The sequence below is a fragment of the Brachyhypopomus gauderio genome, chromosome 2 (assembly GCF_052324685.1).
Source record: "Brachyhypopomus gauderio isolate BG-103 chromosome 2, BGAUD_0.2, whole genome shotgun sequence".
NCBI lineage: Eukaryota > Metazoa > Chordata > Actinopteri > Gymnotiformes > Hypopomidae > Brachyhypopomus > Brachyhypopomus gauderio.
In genome coordinates, this window is record NC_135212.1 from 39483937 (window position 1) to 39502532 (window position 18596).

Consider the following 18596-nt stretch of genomic DNA (forward strand, 5'->3'; position numbering starts at 1 on the left):
TTAAAGAGATGGTAAGAGAGGAGCAAAACCGATGGAATCTGAACGCTGGATGATGAAACAAGTGAAGTGGGAAAAGCAAGACCCCAGCCCCAGGCAGGACGTCTAGTGAACCCTGAACTTCAGCTCAAAACCAAGAGGAAAGTGAAAAATCCACAAACACTCCAGATGAATCGTGAGAAGAAGGCACGGCAAAGACGGGTAAAGATGGGCAAAGATGGGCAAAGACGGGCAAAGACATGCAAAGATGTGCAAAGATGGGCAAAGATGGGCAAAGACGTGCAAAGACATGCAAAGACGTGCAAAGATGGGCAAAGACGTGCAAAGACGTGCAAAGATGGGCAAAGACGTGCAAAGATGGGCAAAGATGGGCAAAGACGTGCAAAGACGTGCAAAGATGGGCAAAGACATGCAAAGACGTGCAAAGATGGGCAAAGACGTGCAAAGACGTGCAAAGATGGGCAAAGACGTGCAAAGATGGGCAAAGACGGTCATAGTAACTCGGAGGGAAAACATCAAAGACACAGGGCAAGATTGTGCAGTACTATCACAGTGTTCTCTTTGTACAGTTCTATGTTAACAGACAGAAACACTCAAATGTGGGCTCCAAAAATACACACGTTTTCTATGTTCTGTTCTCTGACCAAAATGACCAATCACATTCTTTGATTAACCTTTTAATGGGTGATTTGATACATCATGATATTGATGTAATCCAACAAAATTTAACATTTTACATTAAGAGTTCACAAGTGTGTTTGAATGTATAATGAAGCATATTGTGGGTGAGAAAATACAGTATAATTCACTTTTGCCCCCTATCCCCTGTGATTGGTCCAGGAGCTGCTGTCACTCACCCTCTGCTCCTGTGTGGCCACAAAGGTCTGGAAGCCGGGTGCGACGCCGAAGCCCAGCTCGTGCACAAAGGGAGGCTCCGCCTGGTTGTGGATCTGCACCCTCACGCCTGCTTCAAACGCTGTCTCCTCTGGAGCAGAGAGAGTGGGTGGGGTCAGATAAGGGTGGGTGGGGCCAGACAGGGGTGGAGAAGAAGACATTAGGGCAAAAGTTAGTATCATTAAGAATTTTTAATGAGTGCAATATCTTGCAAATATACCTTGTGCAAGGTTTTTTTTATTGCTCATGCCTGTAGGGTGTGTATGTGTGTATTTGTGTGTGTGTGTGTGTGTGTGTGTGTGTGTGTGTGTGTGTGTGTGTGTGTGTGTGTGTGTATGTGTGTGTGTGTGTATTTGTGTGAGAGTGTGTGTGTTTGTGTGTGTGTATTTGTGCGTGTGTGTGTGTGAGTGTGTGTGTGTGTGTTTGAGAGAGAGAGAGAGTGAGTGAGAGAGTAAGTGAGTGAGTGTGTGTGTGTGTGTTAGTATTGGTGGTCCTGGTATTTGAAGCTTTGCCTATGAGTCTTCTGAGTGGAGTGTGGATATGGACATGTATGGGTCTTAAAGCTTTCCTCCCTCATTCACACCCCCATGAAGCACTGACGCCCCACAGGCATCTTAAAGGACGCGCCTGACATGACGACATGACAGCAATAGACCTCATCTCACACACCTCACACATCTCACACACGATACTCAGAGGTCAGAGCAGGAACACCAGCTCACCGCAGAACAAGTCTGAGCAGTTACCTACCGTGGAACCAATCTATAAGGGGATTCAGCCATCTGTGTGTGTGTGTGTGTGTGTGTGTGTGTGTGTGTGTGTGTGTGTGTGTGTGTGTGTGTGTGTGTGTGTGTGTGTGTGTGTAACAGATTGCTGTTATTTTCCAGAGGACAGGAACATACATGTAACTCAAGTTAAGTTGCACACACTTGTTTCACAAAGGAAATTCAAGGAATTGTGAAAAGAAAAGGAAGAAGAAGGAGGAGAGGTCACGGGTCATGGGGCTGTCTGTGCAGACACAGATCTTGCAGGTCAAGGGTCACAGGGCTGTCTGTGCAGACACAGGCCTCGCAGGTAAGGTGTCACGGGACTGTCTGTGCAGATGCAGATCTTGCAGGTCAGGGGTCACCTGGATGTCTGTGCAGACACTCCACTGGTCCTGTCCTCAGGAGTAATGTCTGTAATGTTTGTTTTCACAAATGCATCATCACACTCAAATAAACATCAAAACACAAACTCACATAATCTCAAAAATCCGATTACAACACACACTCACATAACCTCAAGAAGCCTTGACCAAATATGCCATTAGGTACACATACTCAGTGAGCAGTTAGTATGCATTCAAACCACCAGCAGAGACCTGCCCATCCACACCAGCAGAGACCTGCCCATCCACACCAGCAGAGACCTGCCCATTCACGACAGCTTCACATCTTACAGTGTGCTGAGAAACAGCTGTTTTCTGGGACAGGGCTGTTTAAATGAGGGTGGCTGGAAATCAAACAGGAGAATCACATCAGCAAAATGAGCACAGATAGCCACACACACACACACAAACAAACCAGCTCAACTCCTCTTCCTCATACACACACACCAGCTCAACTCCTCTTCCTCACACACACACCAGCTCAACTCCTCTTCCTCATACACACACACCAGGTCAACTCCTCTTCCTCACATACACACACCAGCTCAACTCCTCTTCCTCCCTTCACAACACAGTGCCACAGCACAACATCACCTCTCTCTCATTATTTTTCCGTCTCTCCTCAACACTCTTCCTCTCTCTCTCTCTCTCTCTGTTTATCTCTCTACCTCCCCCTCCCTTTCGCCTCCCCTCTCTCTCTCTCTCCCTCTCCTTCTCTCCTATTTGGGAAACTGCTACCTCATGGATTTGCCTAGCTGCATCACAGGCAGAGAGCCACACAAAGCAAAAAGATTCACACCCACCCACCCCCCCCCCCCACACACACACACACAAAAGCTATATAGCTATGTTTATCACTCTTTTTAGTAGCACGGGAGTATGCTGGACTGTTTCGAGTGCTCTCAGTCTAACAGCGCCTGTTACCAGGAGCAGCCCAACACCAGGGACACACTCCCCCTGAAGTGTAGCTCAGGTCTTTCAGGAGAATTAGCATTAGATTAGAATTAGATCAGAGATAACAGGGGGGAGGGCAGTGTGTGAAAGAGAGAGAAAAAAGAGATGGAGTGTGTGTGTGTGGTGTGTGTGTGTGTGTGTGTGAGAGAGAGAGAGAGAGAGAGAGAGAGAGAGAGAGAGAGAGAGAGAGACATTGTAGTGAAACATGACTTACTGGTTAGTCTATTTATTTTTCTTGTCTTCTCAAACATCTCTTTGTTTCTCCATTTTGTATCCTTCTCCTCCAGTAATGACTGTGGGCTCAGCCTCTGCTGCTCTGTGCTGGGATCAGCTTCCTAATGAGGTGAGGCTGCCCCAGGAGACTCAGCTAACAGCCACCAGTCACTCTGCAGCGGCTCAGCGGAGGAGCCATGAGCAAACAGCAGCTAGACCCAGGAACACAACTGCAAATACCATCACAAATACTACAAATATCCTTACAAATACTACTGTAAATGTAACCACAAATACCATTACAAATACACCTGCAAATGCAACTACAAATACCACTACAAATACTGCTGCAAATGCAAGTAAAAATACCACTGAAAATGCACCTACAAATACCACTAGAAAGACTACAGCAAACGCAACTACAAACACAACTACAAATACTACTGCAAACGCAACAAATACCACAAGTACTGCTGCAAATGCAACTACAAATACCACTACAAATATTGCTGCAAACGCAACTACAAATACTACTACAAGTACTACTGCAATTGCAACCACAAAGACCACTACAAATACTGCTGCCAACGCAACTACAAGTACCACTACAAATACTACTGCAAATGGAACTACAAATACCACTACAAATACCACAACAAATACCGCTGCAAATGCAACTACAAATATCCTTACAAATACTACTGCAAATGCAACTACAAATACCACTGCAAATGCAGCTACAAATACTACTGCAAATGCAACCACAAGTACCACTACAAATACACCTGCAAATGCAACTACAAATATTCTTACAAATACTAATGTAAATGCAACTACAAATACCACTGCAAATGCAACCACAAGTACCACTACAAATAGTACTGCAAATGCAACTACAAATACCACAACAAATACTACTGCAAATGCAACCACAAGTAGCACTACAAATACAACTACAAATACCACTACAAATCCTGCTACAAATGCCACTAGAAATACCACTGCAAATGCAGCTACAAATACCACTAGAAAGACTACAACAAACGCAACTACAAACACCACAAGAAATACTACTGCAAATGCAACTACAAATACCCCTACAAATACTACTGTAAATGCATAAACAAAACAACAAATACCACTACAAGTACTGCTGCAAATGCAACTACAAATACCACTACAAATATTGCTGCAAACGCAACTACAAACATCCTTACAAATACTACTGCAAATGCAACTACAAATACCACTGCAAATGCAGCTACAAATACTACTGCAAATGCAACTACAAATACCACTACAAATACTGCTGCAAATGCAACTACAAATACTACCACAAATACTACTGAAAATGCAACTACGAGTACCACTACAAATACCGCTGCAAATGCAACTCCGAATATCCTTACAAATACTACTGTAAATGCAACCACAAATACCACTGCAAATGCAGCTACAAATACTACTGCAAATGCAACTACAAATACCACTACAAATACTGCTGCAAATGCAACTACAAATACTACCACAAATACTACTGCAAATGCAACTACGAGTACAACTACAAATACAAAGTCAAAGTCAAATTTATTTATATAGCGCTTTTCACAACACATGTTGTCACAAAACAGCTTTACAGGATTTACATGGTTAACAATACTATGGGTCCATATCAGAGACCGTATATATTAGTGGACTGGACGACACGAGTGAAAAGTGAAGCCTCCGTGAGTCAGCTGCCCTCTAGTGGCTTGCTGCAGTACAACTTTCTACCCCACCCATTCCCATGTAAGTGAACTCTCGTCAGCAAAACTCTCGACAGCAGTATTAAAACCTTTTACCTTTGTTTATTTTGTAAAATGTCAAAAGTTTCTATACTGGTGGGCGTATCCTAACGAATGTCGGGGCGGAGATATGGTCTCTGGCGGAGATACTGTCCTGCTCCAATTTTCATCTACTGTGCAAGTGCATCCAAGATGGTGGTGTCCGTGCGGCCATCTTGGTGGCTTCAAAAGTTCACAATGGGAGTCAACGGCGACGTACCGTCCATTATATATATGGTCACTGGTCCATATCCCTAATGAGCAAGCTAAAGGCCACAGTGGCGAGGAAAAACTCCCTATAGGGTGGGGATTAGGAAGAAACCTCGGGAGGACCAAGACTCAAAAGGTAGTGATGTTCGATACCAGCGATTTCCTTTCCGATCCGATACTGAGTAAAACTCAGGCTGGTATCGGTGATACCGATCCGATACCGATACCTTGTGCAACTACACTTAATGTGTCTCGTAAATCTAAAAAAAGTAGTGTATTTCAAGTCATAGCATCATAAAAAAAATACAAGATATGTTATTTATTTATTTTAAATAAAGTATATTGAGGTAGCAGCCTCATTTACACTATAACAGAACTAATTCAACAGAAAAAACAGAACCCTCACACAAATTGTTTTCAAACATGCAAAAAAAATTAAATAAGTAAAATAATAAAACAATTAAAATAAATTTGTGTTTAATTATATAGAACTCCTGAAATATTGCATTAACATGAACATACTGAATATCTAAATAACACTTAATTTACAGGTTTTTGTTGAGGAACAATATCATATTTACAGTTTTCCCCTTTTAGTCTGTTCTGTTTTTTGCTCAGAACCTCTCCTGCCTTTGAAAAGACCTTGTATATGTAATCTACTTTAAGTAATTTATAGTTATCAATTATAAATACTTATCAATTCGTTAGCAAACCTTGCCTGAATAAATCACCCAGTGATGCACATATTTTTTACTCTAAGCTAAACTTATGCAGCTTTTTGTTGAATCATGTATTTATTTCGTTATTTACTTCATAACCATATTTAAGCAGCTTAGTGCTGCTTAAGGCTTCACATTTTCTCCGTCTGTACCTGGATAGTGTCTACCTGCGGCACCGAAGACGAAGGACTCCGCTAGAGATGTCTGTCTTGCCCTAGCATTAGCAGCATCTGACACAGTGCTCTCCTCTTCTGTCCGCCTAAGCATGAAAGCCTCATATTGGACCTTGTGGTTTACCCTAGGGTGTTTAACAAGGTTTGTTGTGTTGCCACAACTCCTTAGTTTTTTTTACAGAAATCACAAACAGCATCTTGGCTGTTTGTGGGGCTGAAATAGCTCCACACATGACTTCTCTTGCATTCCGCCATAGCATACGTACAGCGCCGTAGTAGACTGAGTGAGCGTCTGTGTGAGCGTGCCGCAGTACTTACGCATTATGCACTGACCCAGGTGGAAGAAAAAGTAGTTCCCACCAACCGCATATCATTTAGACAAGATCTCAATATTTTAGTTACTTCCACAGTGTTCCTGTTAGTGCTTTGCATTACCTCAAATGATTGAAGTATCAAAAGTATCGATATTTTGATTTGAAAATCGATTTTAGAACATAAAGACCTGGTATCGATGGAATCGATATTTCAGTATCGATCCGCGCATCACTATCAAAAGGAAACCCATCCTCCATTGGGCGGCTCGTTAGCACAAGTCCGTGGTCGCAGGGTGGTTGCAAAGTTCCACAGCAACAGTCAAGGCTCCTGTTCCCCGGCCAAGCAGCCACAGTCCCCTCGGTGCAAATACTACTACAAATACTGCTACAAATGCAACTACAAATATCCTTACAAATACTACTGTGAATGCAACTACAAATACCACTACAAATACTGTACCACTGCAAGTACTAATGCAAATGCAACTACAAGCACCACTACAAATACTACTGCAAATGCAACTACAAATACTACTGCAAATACCACTGCAAATGCAGCTACAGATAACCTTACAAATACTAGTACAAATGCAACTACAAATATCCTTACAAATACTACTGTAAATGCAACTACAAATACCACTACACATACTACCACAAGTAGTACTGCAAATGCAACTACAAGTACCACTACAAATATTACTGCAAATGCAACTACACATTGTACTACAAATACTGTTACAAATGCAACTACACATTGTACTACAAATACTTTTACAAATGCAACTACAAATATCCTTACAAATACTACTGTAAATGCAACTGCAAGTACCACTACAAATACTACTACAAATACCACTACAAGTACCACTACAAATACTGCTACAAATGCAACTACAAATATCCTTACAAATACTACTGTAAATGCAACTACAAATACTACTGCAAATGCAACAAGTACCACTACAAATACTACTGCAAATGCAATTACAAATACTGCTGCAAATGCAACTACAAATACTACTGCAAATGCAGCTATAAATACCACTTCAAATACTGTGGCAAATGCAACTACAAACACCACTACAAACACTACTGCAAATGCAACTACATTTACCACTACAAATACTGCTACAAATGCAACTACAAATATGCTTACAAATACTGCTGTAAATACAACTACAAATACCACTACAAATACTACTGCAAATGCAACTACAAGTACCACTACAAATACTACTTCAAAGAGAGTGAGCAATGCGATTGAGTGCAAATAGTCAAACCTGCTCTGATGCAAATATTCCCTAAACAAAAGCTAATGCTGTACCAAACTCTGAAATCCATAACACAAAAAGAAAACATACACACGCACGCACACACACAAACGTGCAGCACCTAAATGCACAAGTTGTTTTTTAGTGGTTGCTATATTTGAGGAGAGGGGAAGAGAGGAGAAGGGAGGAGAAGGGAGAAGAGAGGAGAGGGGAGGAGAGGGGAGGATAAGGGAGGAGAGGGGAGGATGTGGTAGGAGGAGAGGGGAGGAGAAGGGAGGAGAGAGGATAGGGGAGGGAAGGGGAGAGGGGAGGAGAGGGGAGAAGAGGAGAAGGGAGGAGAGAGGAGGAGAGGGGAGGGGTGTGCAAGAATTAATATTTCAACAGTTGTTTGCCAGTGAGATCTAACAGATAGTTCTGGATAATGATATTAGACTTTGGTGTACATGTGCCACTGTCCCACATACACTAAGACAAACATCTGGTGTCCTTGAACTGTCCAGACCAGCTGATTCTACATTGCACTTCTCTAAGGACACTCTCACACTCTCACTCTCTGTGACTCTCCGGGATCAGGCTGTTTCTGAACCTCAGGAAGCTCTTCGCCAACCACTTCCTGGAAGCCACTCCTCCTCATCCTCAGTCCTCAGGTGCAGGTGGGGTGCAAGCAATTGGAAGAAATTAACCTTTCTAAAGCCTGGTTTATACTTGACGCGTCGCGAGCGGCGCGAGGGTCCACGCGCGAAAATGACGTAATTCACTTTTTATCACATTATTTAATGGTTGTTTATTTTAAAAACGCCCAATCTTCACGTCTTCACGTTCTCTCATGTTTCGTCCTGGAATTACAAGAGGCTCGTATTTGTTAACCTAATACAAGAGAACTAGTCAGTCAGACAGATATTTGTTGTGAAACAAAGTAATTACAATTTCAAGCATTTTAAAGTACTTTAGCCTAAATTCCAGCACTTTCAAACCTGAAACACAAAGCAACATTAAAATTCATCAGGTAAATGTTCCTTCCTCTGTTTTTGAGGGGTGTTTCTTTATACTACCACATATCGTTTCGGAGAACACTGCACGCGGAAAGTATAAACGCTTCCACCGTTCGCGCAGGGTCGCGGAGTCACGCGCTATGGTCACTTGCAATAGTATAAACCTGTTCGGTTTTCATCACATTTGCCACCCCGGTCAACACATTACGTTCGCCATCCGTTCGTGGGGCGTGGAATTTCACCTTCTTCTGAGGTGGGGAATGATAGAAAAAGTTTGAGAACCACTGCTGTAGCGGCAGTGCGGTGTGTTTGTGGGCCTCTCACCAGAGGTGGGGACTCGAGTCACATGACTTGGACTCGAGTCAGACTCGAGTCATTAATATTAAGACTTTTGACTTGACTTGAAAAAATATTCAGAGACTTAGACTTGACTTGGACTTTTACACCAATAACTTGGGACTTGAATTGGACTTGAACCTGTTTACTTGCAAAGACTTGATTTTTTTTACCCCAAATTTAAATTTTAAAACGCATATTAATATTTATAAAGTGCGCCCCATTAATTTCATTTCCGTCCTTCTGACGCAGACCGGCGTTACACCAGATTCTGTGACCGTCGAGTTATGTGACCACAGGGGGCGCTATTTCACAGTTTCTGTTCAGAGGCACAAACGCTTTACGAATGCTACGTAAACTACGCTGATGCACTTTCTTTACTCGTTTTGTTGGTGTCCACGAGCCAAAATATGACAGATGTTTATATTTACATTTATCGTCTCTTAATTACATAAATGTACTTAAACAAGATTTACAATCCCCTCACCATTGCAGCCAACAAAGAAATCATGAATGGGATGTACAGGTGAGCCTTTTTAACTGGGGTCACCAATTCTGACGGCAGCCATCAGAATATGTGACCCCACTGAATCTCCAGGTAACAATAGTAGCCTACACCGTGACCCCACAATAACAGAAAACAATGAAAAAATAACCCTAACCTTTTATTAGTCTATATTTAAACATTTTATCCAATAACCATTCGTAATGACAGCATCTTGCTTACGATGAATCTTGCTATTTTCGTGTAATATGATGTAATGAAACATTCTTGTTTAAGTACATTTATGTAATTAAGAGAAGATAAAATGTAAATGATCTGTCATCTTTTGGCTGGCGGACACCAACAAAACGAGTAAAGAAACGCATCAGCGTAGCATTCGTAAAGCGTTGGTGCCTGTTAAAAAAAAAAAAGACTCGAAAGGACTTGAAATTCCAAGTTTCAGACTTGGGACTTGACTTGACGGTTGCTTGTCTTGACTCGAGACTTGACTTGAGTTGACTGTCTTTGCTTGAGACTTGACTCGGGACTTGAGGATAAAGACTTGGACTTACTTGAGACTTGCAAAACACTGACTTGGTCCCACCTCTGCCTCTCACGCTGCACTGCATGGTGAGCTAATTTGCTAATCTGCAGGATTAGTCTGCAGTGTTGGAAACCCTCACACAAAGCCGCGGTTCTCTCACTGCGTCAGCAGTGCTAAACCTTGGGCAGCTTATTGTTTTCATTCCAACAGTTTCCACCAAATGTGTGAACAAAGCCTGCAGCATCTTGCCCTTATTAATACAATGATGGCTTAGTAAGGCATGTGGGGAAAAGTTCAATGCTTTTATGCTTAACAGAATACAAACACCCTGCGTTAGAAAGGTCCAGTGTTCTCCACACAGCCTTCCAGGAAGCCTCCCAAGCCCCCAGACCCAGAGGAACAGAGCTGAAGGCGCCTCAGAGTCTGAGAGCAGAAGGGCCTCCGGAGGAACCTGAGCCTGAACTCTACACTGTAGTGCTCCAGGCTACTCCAGGCTAATGGTGACATTAACAATGTGCCTCAGAGTGTTTGGTGATCTTAATAATGTGCCTCAAAGTGTTTGGTGACATTAACAATGTGCCTCAAAGTGTTTGGTGATCTTAACAATGTGCCTCAGAGTGTTTGGTGACATTAACAATGTGCCTCAGAGTGTTTGGTGCTCTTAACAATGTGCCTCAGAGTGTTTGGTGATCTTAACAATGTGCCTCAAAGTGTTTGGTGACCTTAACAATGTGAAGTATTAGCAGCTGTGTTTTACAGAGACCTGGAGTTATGAGCTTTAATTAGTTAGTATGTCATTGTTTGCTTATTTGTTTATTTGAGGGTAGTTTTGTGTGTGTAGTGTGAAAGTGAGTGTGTGTGCATGTGTGTGTGTGTGCGTGTGTGTGTGTGCATGTGTGTGTGAAAGTGAGTGGGTGTTGTGTGTGTGTGTGTGTGTGTGTGTGTGTGTGTGTGTGTGTGTGTGTGTGTGTGTGTGTGTATGTGTGTACCTGACTCTCCCCACACTGGTAGGTACTCATCCTGTTGAATGTCCAGCATGATCTCCAAGCCGTTGCCGGTTCCTCCTTTCATGGTGGTTCTCAGGGTCTTCCCCTCCTCAGCAGCATTGAACACATAACACTTCCCATACCGGGTGAACACCTGAGAGAGAGAGGGGGGGGAGCGGGAGAGAGAGAGAGAGGGGGAGAGCAGGAGAGAAAGGGAGAGAGAAAGAGAGAGAGAGAGAGAGAGAGAATTCCAAATCAAAAAGTAGGTGGGACTTGCAGAATGACGTTGGATCAAAGGCTGGCGAGCGGAAGGTTGCCTCAGGGATTCAGTTTAAAGACTTTAATGAGTAGTGGCTGAATAAGTGCAGGTTCAGCAGGAAGTCTAACTGCCCAAGATTGAGACACTCTGGGATCAGCACACATGCCTGAAAGCCACAGCACTAATAATGCAAATAGCCTCAAATAGAGGCTAGAAAGCAGAGCAGACCAGTTTGTCCCCTGACACCTTTAGAGGGGTGTCACCCTCAATTAGGCCACTCCCCATCCCCCTTCCACTCCCACTCCCACTCAACCCTCATTCAGGCCCCTCCCTTCCCACACCATCCTCATTTAGGCCCCTCCTCCACCCTCTGCCTCACAAAGACCCTGACGCGGTCTCAACTAGAGAAGAGAGTGAATTCCAGCCATCCAACTGCCAAAGCAACTGAGCCTACAAAGAAATGCACCATCTTATCCTCCATATTTTTCATGCTCCCTCTTTCCCTCTCCCTCCCACTCTGAGTCTCTCTGCCTCCTTCCCTCTCTCCCTCTCTCTCTCTCTTTCTCTGTCTTTCTCTCTCAGCCTCAGGAACTGTATGGAAACTATGGACTGTGCCTGGGGACGGTAGAACTAACAGCAGACAGAACTAACGACAGGCAGTACTAACAGCAGACAGAACTAACGACAGGCAGTACTAACAGCAGACAGAACTAACGACAGGCAGAACTAACGACAGGCAGAACTAACAGCAGGCAGTACTAACAGCAGACAGAACTAACGACAGCCAGAACTAACAGCAGACAGAACTAACGACAGGCAGAACTAACAGCAGACAGAACTAACGACAGGCAGAACTAACAGCAGACAGAAATAATGACAGACAGAACTAACGACAGGCAGAACTAACAGCAGACAGAAATAATGATAGACAGAACTAACGACATGCAGAAGTAACGGCAAGCAGTACTAACAGCAGACAGAACTAACAGCAGACAGAACTAACGGCAGACATTACTAACGGCAGACAGTACTAACAGCAGACAGAACTAACGGCAGGCCACCTGTGGGTATGGATGCTCATAAGAGGAGAGTGGGTGATGATACTTATACTCACAAGTACAGATGTGAGTGTTGGGAGTAGAAGAGAATGAATTTGTGTGTGTGTGTGTGTGTGTGGGGGGGGGGGGGGGGGGGGGGGGGGGTTGTGGGTGTGTGTGTGTGTGTTTGCATGAGGCCAGCAGAAGTTCTAAGCACACTCCCAATATTTATTCTGCCACAGAAACAAGTAGGATTCAAGGATTCAAGGAGGTTTATTTGTCAATTACACTGTATGTCCATGACATACAATATAATCGAGATACTGTCAAGGGCACTTGTAGGAGTTTGTGTGCATGTGTTGGAATTCATGATATAATCACTGTAGTCATATATAAAAATTAAATGTATAATGGACCATCATGGTCTTGTGACCGGAAGGTTGTGGATTCGATTCCCAGACCTGAGGCCATGACTGCAGTGCCCTTGTGCAAGGCACTGAAGCCCAAACTGCTCCCCGGGTGCTGGGCTAGGGCTGCCCACCACTCTGGGCACGTGTGCACCACAGACCCCTAGTGATCACTAGTGTGTGTTATCACTGCACAGATGGGTAAATGCGGAGGATAAATTTCGATTGGGGTGAAAATCACAATTGACAAATATGGCATGTTGACGAAAATGTGTATCAAGTTGTGTCTGAACTATATGAGCCTAAAATGAGGAAACCCTGGAAGTGTGAAGGCCAGGGTGAAGTTCAGGAGTGAGGACAGGAAGACACGACACCACGTGTTTGAAGAAGCAAGGTTTTGTGTACATGCACGTGCATTTTGTAACCCTTGTGTATTTAAGAACTGTGGAAACTGTGAATAAACCAGAGTGAACGGTGACACAAAGAAACTGTGAATAAACCAAAGTGAACGGTGACACAAAGAAACTGTGAATAAACCAAAGTGAATGGTGACACAAAGAAACTGTGAATAAACCAAAGTGAACGGTGACACAAAGAAACTGTGAATAAACCAAAGTGAACGGTGACACAAAGAAACTGAATAAACCAGAGTGAACGGTGACACCAAGAAACTGTGAATAAACCAGAGTGAACGGTGACACAAAGAAACTGTGAATAAACCAGAGTGAATGGTGACACAGTGACACAAAGAAACTGTGAATAAACCAGAGTGAACGGTGACACAAAGAAACTGTGAATAAACCAAAGTGAACGGTGACACCAAGAAACTGTGAATAAACCAGAGTGAACGGTGACACCAAGAAACTGAATAAACCAGAGTGAACGGTGACACCAAGAAACTGTGTGTAGAAAATAAAAACATCCTCTGCTGGCGTTACAGAGTCTCTCAGTCATCCCCACACTGCCATTAAGAACATGTTGTCAATCAATCTCACCCTCACTCAACCTCAAACTCAATTAACCCCACACAGCCAATCAACCCCAGAGTCTCACTCAACCCCACACACTTAGGGTAACCCCCCGCATCTAAGGCCAAATGGACACGACTTTCAGAATCGCTGTGCTGCAGAGATGACATTTATCATCTGTGGCCTGTTGTTCTGTAGATGTAGTGTCATGCTCAACCATGACCACAAATGAGGCTGACACCCAACACAAATAAATGTGTGTGCAAATGAGGCTCACACACTACATGAATAAATGTGTGTGTAAACTACATGATCTCTCAGCTGTAGAGATAGAGAGAGAGACATGTAATACGTGATGCGTGTAATATGTGATGCGTGTAATACAGTCCACTACAAGACTCTTAACAGGAGCTACAACGGTGCTCAGTATCTCTTCGTGCCCAAGGAGACTGTAGTGGGCCACAGCAGCTAGGGCTGTGGGAGCAGACACAGATTAGAGACTAGGGAACGTTTGCACTACCACTCTACCGACGGAGCGTGACCAGTCTGACAAACTGAGCCAAACGGACCTGAACATCCTAGCTGAGCTGGACCAACAGCAGACACTTCCACATGACCACAGCTGTCCAATCAAAAGGCAGACTATGAACGTCTTTCTCTCTCTCTCTCTCTCTCTGCCTGCCTGTCTCTCTCTCTCCATCCCCCACATTCTCTCTGTCTCTCTTTCTGTCTCACTGTCTCTTCACCTCTTTCTTAAATCCATTTTTAAAGCTTTAAATTCTGACTGTTAATATCACCATTTTATGTGAGGTCCATGTAATCAGAAGTAAAGAATATTACTGTCTATACAGAAACAGCAGTCTATCTGATAGAGTTTTGTCCCAGGTTCTCATTGGCTCTTCTAAGTTATCTCTCACGCTCCCATTGGCTGTTGCTCACTGCTGCTCTTTCGTCTTGTTGCAGAGGTAGTCTCACTACACGATTTATCACCAACAACTTCAAATGTGTTTGAAAATATCGGCGGGTGTGTAAAGCTGCCAGAGCAGAAACGTCACAGGGAAGCTGCTGAACTGTTCACAACACACACGCGTCGCCATGGAAATGTACAGCAATCTGTCACCACGCTGGAGGGTTTTGTTGCTGAGCCCAAAATTTAATCTCTGACAGCATAACTGGAGACAGAAATGTGTAGAGTGCACCAGGCTAAAAGCTGAACTATATGAGATCGTAAATCCTAAACTATCATAAAGGAGAGAGAGAGAGAGAGAGAGAGAGAGAGAGAGAGAGAGAGAGAGAGAGAGAGAGAGAGAGAAATGCCTTCTAGGTAGCAGCGGTCAGCCCTTGTGGTGGATATGGGGAAAGGGTCAAAAGGTCAAACCCTGCCCGTCTCCTTTAGGACCCAGTCAGTGCATTCTCCCCACTCATGCTGCTAAAGTCAGACGGGCCATGCGGATAGTTCAGGGGCAGCAGGCGAGCTCAGACGTCCAGCGCACGCGGTCCGTGTGGCAGTGCGGGATGAAAGGGCCCGTTGCCTCCCGCCTTCACACGGTTTCATCAGGACACTTGTCCATTTTCATCAGGACACTTGTCCATTTTCATCAGGACACCTGCCTCAAGGTACTTTTGTGAAGTTTCGGCTCATCGCAGTGTTACTGTATTACAGAGTCAGAACAAATGACGTGTCTATCTCCAGGGGGCTCCTCGAAGCAGCGTGTGTGTGTCCCGTGTGTGTGTAGTGTGTATGTGTAGCGTGTGTGTGTACCATGTTTGTGTTGTGTGCATGTGTCTAGTGTGAGTGTGTAGTGTGTGTGTAGTGTGTGTGCAGCGTGCACGTGTAGCATGCATAGGTAGTTTGGGTAGCCTGTGAAAAATAAAATGAACAAAATAACAATCAGAAATGATCCTCGATCCTAATGATCCCAATCAGAAAATGATCCTAGATGGCAGGGACACAGTGCACAATACTGTGAGCACACACCTCACTGCTCACTGCTGACCTGGGAACAGCTATGCAGTGCTTACACTGTCCTCAGAGAACCATAACTGATCTGGGAACTGTGAATGAATACCTCTACTTAGCTGTTATGGTTATGCTTATGATTCTCATGTGCCTACAACATACACACATGGGTGCCATACAAGCACACACAAACACACACTCATGCACCCACGCACACACACACACACACACACACACACACACACACACACACACACACACACACACACACACACACACACACACACACACACACACACACACACACACAAACAATCTAGCCCACAATGAATGATTGGCATAATCTCCAGAGAATTAAATATCTGCTTGACATATCTTATTTCTTTGACTCATAACCATTTATAAGACATTATGGAGGTAATTACCCATAATACACCGGCATGCCATGCCCAAGGCCTTTTCTAATCACTACCATGGCTGTAACACTCCTATTCAATATAAACAGGCCAGGAGTCATTTACTAGCATTGACACAGGAGCTGCATTTCAGTCAGGGGTTCTGGATTTGACATTCTTAATTCCAACTCTCTGTAATTTGTTATGTTTAAATTGATTTTATTTTTTTATTTTAAGAATAGTTTTATTTATGTATGTAGGTCTTTTTCCAAACAGCCTGTGGTGACAGATCTCGGGATGTAAGCTTAGTTTCTGCGTGAAGCAGTGTGTGGAAAGTGCAGCGCAAATAAACTCGAAGATAAACTTGCAAATAAACTTGCAAATAAACTTGTGACTTGAGAAAAACCAGTTTACAAAGATCTCTAATGATGACTCACTTCATTATGCAAATATGACTACAAACGTGATTTAGTTTCTCTCCATGTCTCTGCTTGGGTACTTTGCAAAAGAGAGAAATGTTACTGCTGAGCTGACGTTAAAAGGTCGCCACTGCCTCTTTCTTCTAGAACTCGGGGTGCAGCCATGAACCTGGCAAATGTATACACGCCCGCAAGCATGTCAAGGAGACCACACTTGTCCTCCAATCATGTTCATCCAAGCTTCTCATTGGCTATTCCAAACCTCAAGGCTGTGTGAGTGCTTGGGAGGGTCCAGCATGTCTGAGGGTCTAAGAGCAGATGTTCCCAAACAGTGGGTGGAAGACAGAGGGGACACGTCTGGCCCCCTGACTGCAGCTTCACGGTTTCCATCTACGTATAATACAGTCCACTACAGGAGAGAGAGAGAGAGAGAGAGAGAGAGAGAGAGAGAGAGAGAGAGAGAGAGAGAGAGAGAGAGAGAGAGAGAGAGAGAGAGAGATGCCTTCCAGGTCCAGTGCGACTGCAGACCTTTAAAGAGGGGCTATGATACTGCTCCACATCTCCTGATGCCTAAGGTGACTAGTCATGTATGGCTCCTCCCCCACCTGTCAATCACACCTTTGTTTTCGTGTCTCCATGTGCTTCTCTGTTTAGATTTTTTGTCACACCCCCCGTTTCTCCACCCACTGTTATTGATTTCATATTATGCTAGTTTAGTTCCTTGTTTTCTGGTATATTTTAAAAGTTTTGTATTGCTGGTTGTTGGTTATTATTATTATTATTATTATTATTATTATTATTACTCATGTACTCATGTCTCTCCATCACTATGTTTGCTAGTTTCTTTCGTGTTTATTTCGCTGGTCCTCCCAGAGTTTGCTGCTTCTTGTAACGTGTGTTTTGCTCTCGTTGTTTGCTGCTTGTTTCTTTTTTGTTTCTTGTTGCTCAGTTTTGTAGCTTTCTGTAATGAAGCCATTCAACTTCAGGCTTGCCTCCTTCAAGCTCCTCAATAGCGTTCCAGTACTGGACCACCAGGGCTGTGTGAGCAGAAACAGTGGCCAGGGCAGAGCGCTACTCTGCTGACGGAGCGTGACCAGTCTGACAAATTGACCCAATCTCCTCTGACAAACACCAGCAATGTACAGTGGACAGTTCAGAAATCAACAAGAAATATGAGTCGCTGTTAAACGGTGGAGGACATTTAATAGGCTTACCAACCATCACACACAATTCTGGCACAGGAACCCAGCATAAAAAAAGAAAATAGTGTTGAAAGGCAAAGAACATTGTAGAACGTCCTAGAACCTGAATTCTAGAACTGGTGCCCAGCAGATCACAGGCTAGAAAAATGGCTCTCAGGTCCTTTCTCTCTTCTCTACTGACACATCACTCATTCACTTCCACTGTGCTTATTTTTTCTTTTTGTCTGTGTTTTGTTTTTTCTTCTTTGTTCTCTCTATAGTCATATCTATAGTCATATCTATAGTCATATCCGCATGTGTCACTACTAGTCCATCCAGGGACCCCAGCTGACTCACAAACTATATATTACCACTAATTAACCCTCTAAACAAGTGGGGGACCCAACAGCTACGTGTTCTCTTGGGCTATGTCTTCTCTACATCTACTTCTCTCCTCATCTATTCCCATCCATCCATCTTGGTCTCTTGACCTAAAAGCGAAACCCGGTGGTGAAGAGGAACCTGCCAGCTCCGTCTCGTGATCTGTTCAGCCGTGTCACGAGTGCTCCCGTAGGCAAACCCTTCAGCACGCTGTCTTAATGACACAATCCCTCCTCAAGGGCATTCGGTCCACTTCAGCTCGCAAGCTTCAAAAATAAACACTCACGACACACTTAATGCAGACGGTGGGGACTCAGCTGCCCATGCGTCTCCCAGATGAGGAGACAGAGTCCTGCTTTGTGTCTGACCTTCCCAGTGTGTGTGTTGAGAGTAAAGGGAAGAGTATCTTCAGCAGTCTACCACAAACCTGTTCTGTTCTCCTGCCCTCTGATAATCTCTTCCTCAAACACAGACAGACTCGCCTGATCTCCACCCCCAGCCAGACGCAGCCCAGTGCCATGGTGAG

At 43.8% G+C, this 18596-nt stretch overlaps 1 protein-coding gene across 3 annotated transcripts in view; it reads right to left on the bottom strand.

The window, feature by feature from the left end:
• Window positions 1-18596, bottom strand: part of asic2 (acid-sensing (proton-gated) ion channel 2) — a 332386-nt gene that overhangs the window by 23017 nt on the left and 290773 nt on the right. For all 3 annotated transcript variants that reach the window (XM_076995766.1, XM_076995763.1, XM_076995756.1), the window contains exons 3-4: window positions 11067-11217; window positions 855-982 (exon numbers count right to left, since the gene is read on the bottom strand). In XM_076995766.1, coding sequence (XP_076851881.1) covers window positions 855-982; window positions 11067-11217 — 279 coding nt within the window. The remainder of the gene's footprint in view (window positions 1-854; window positions 983-11066; window positions 11218-18596) is intronic.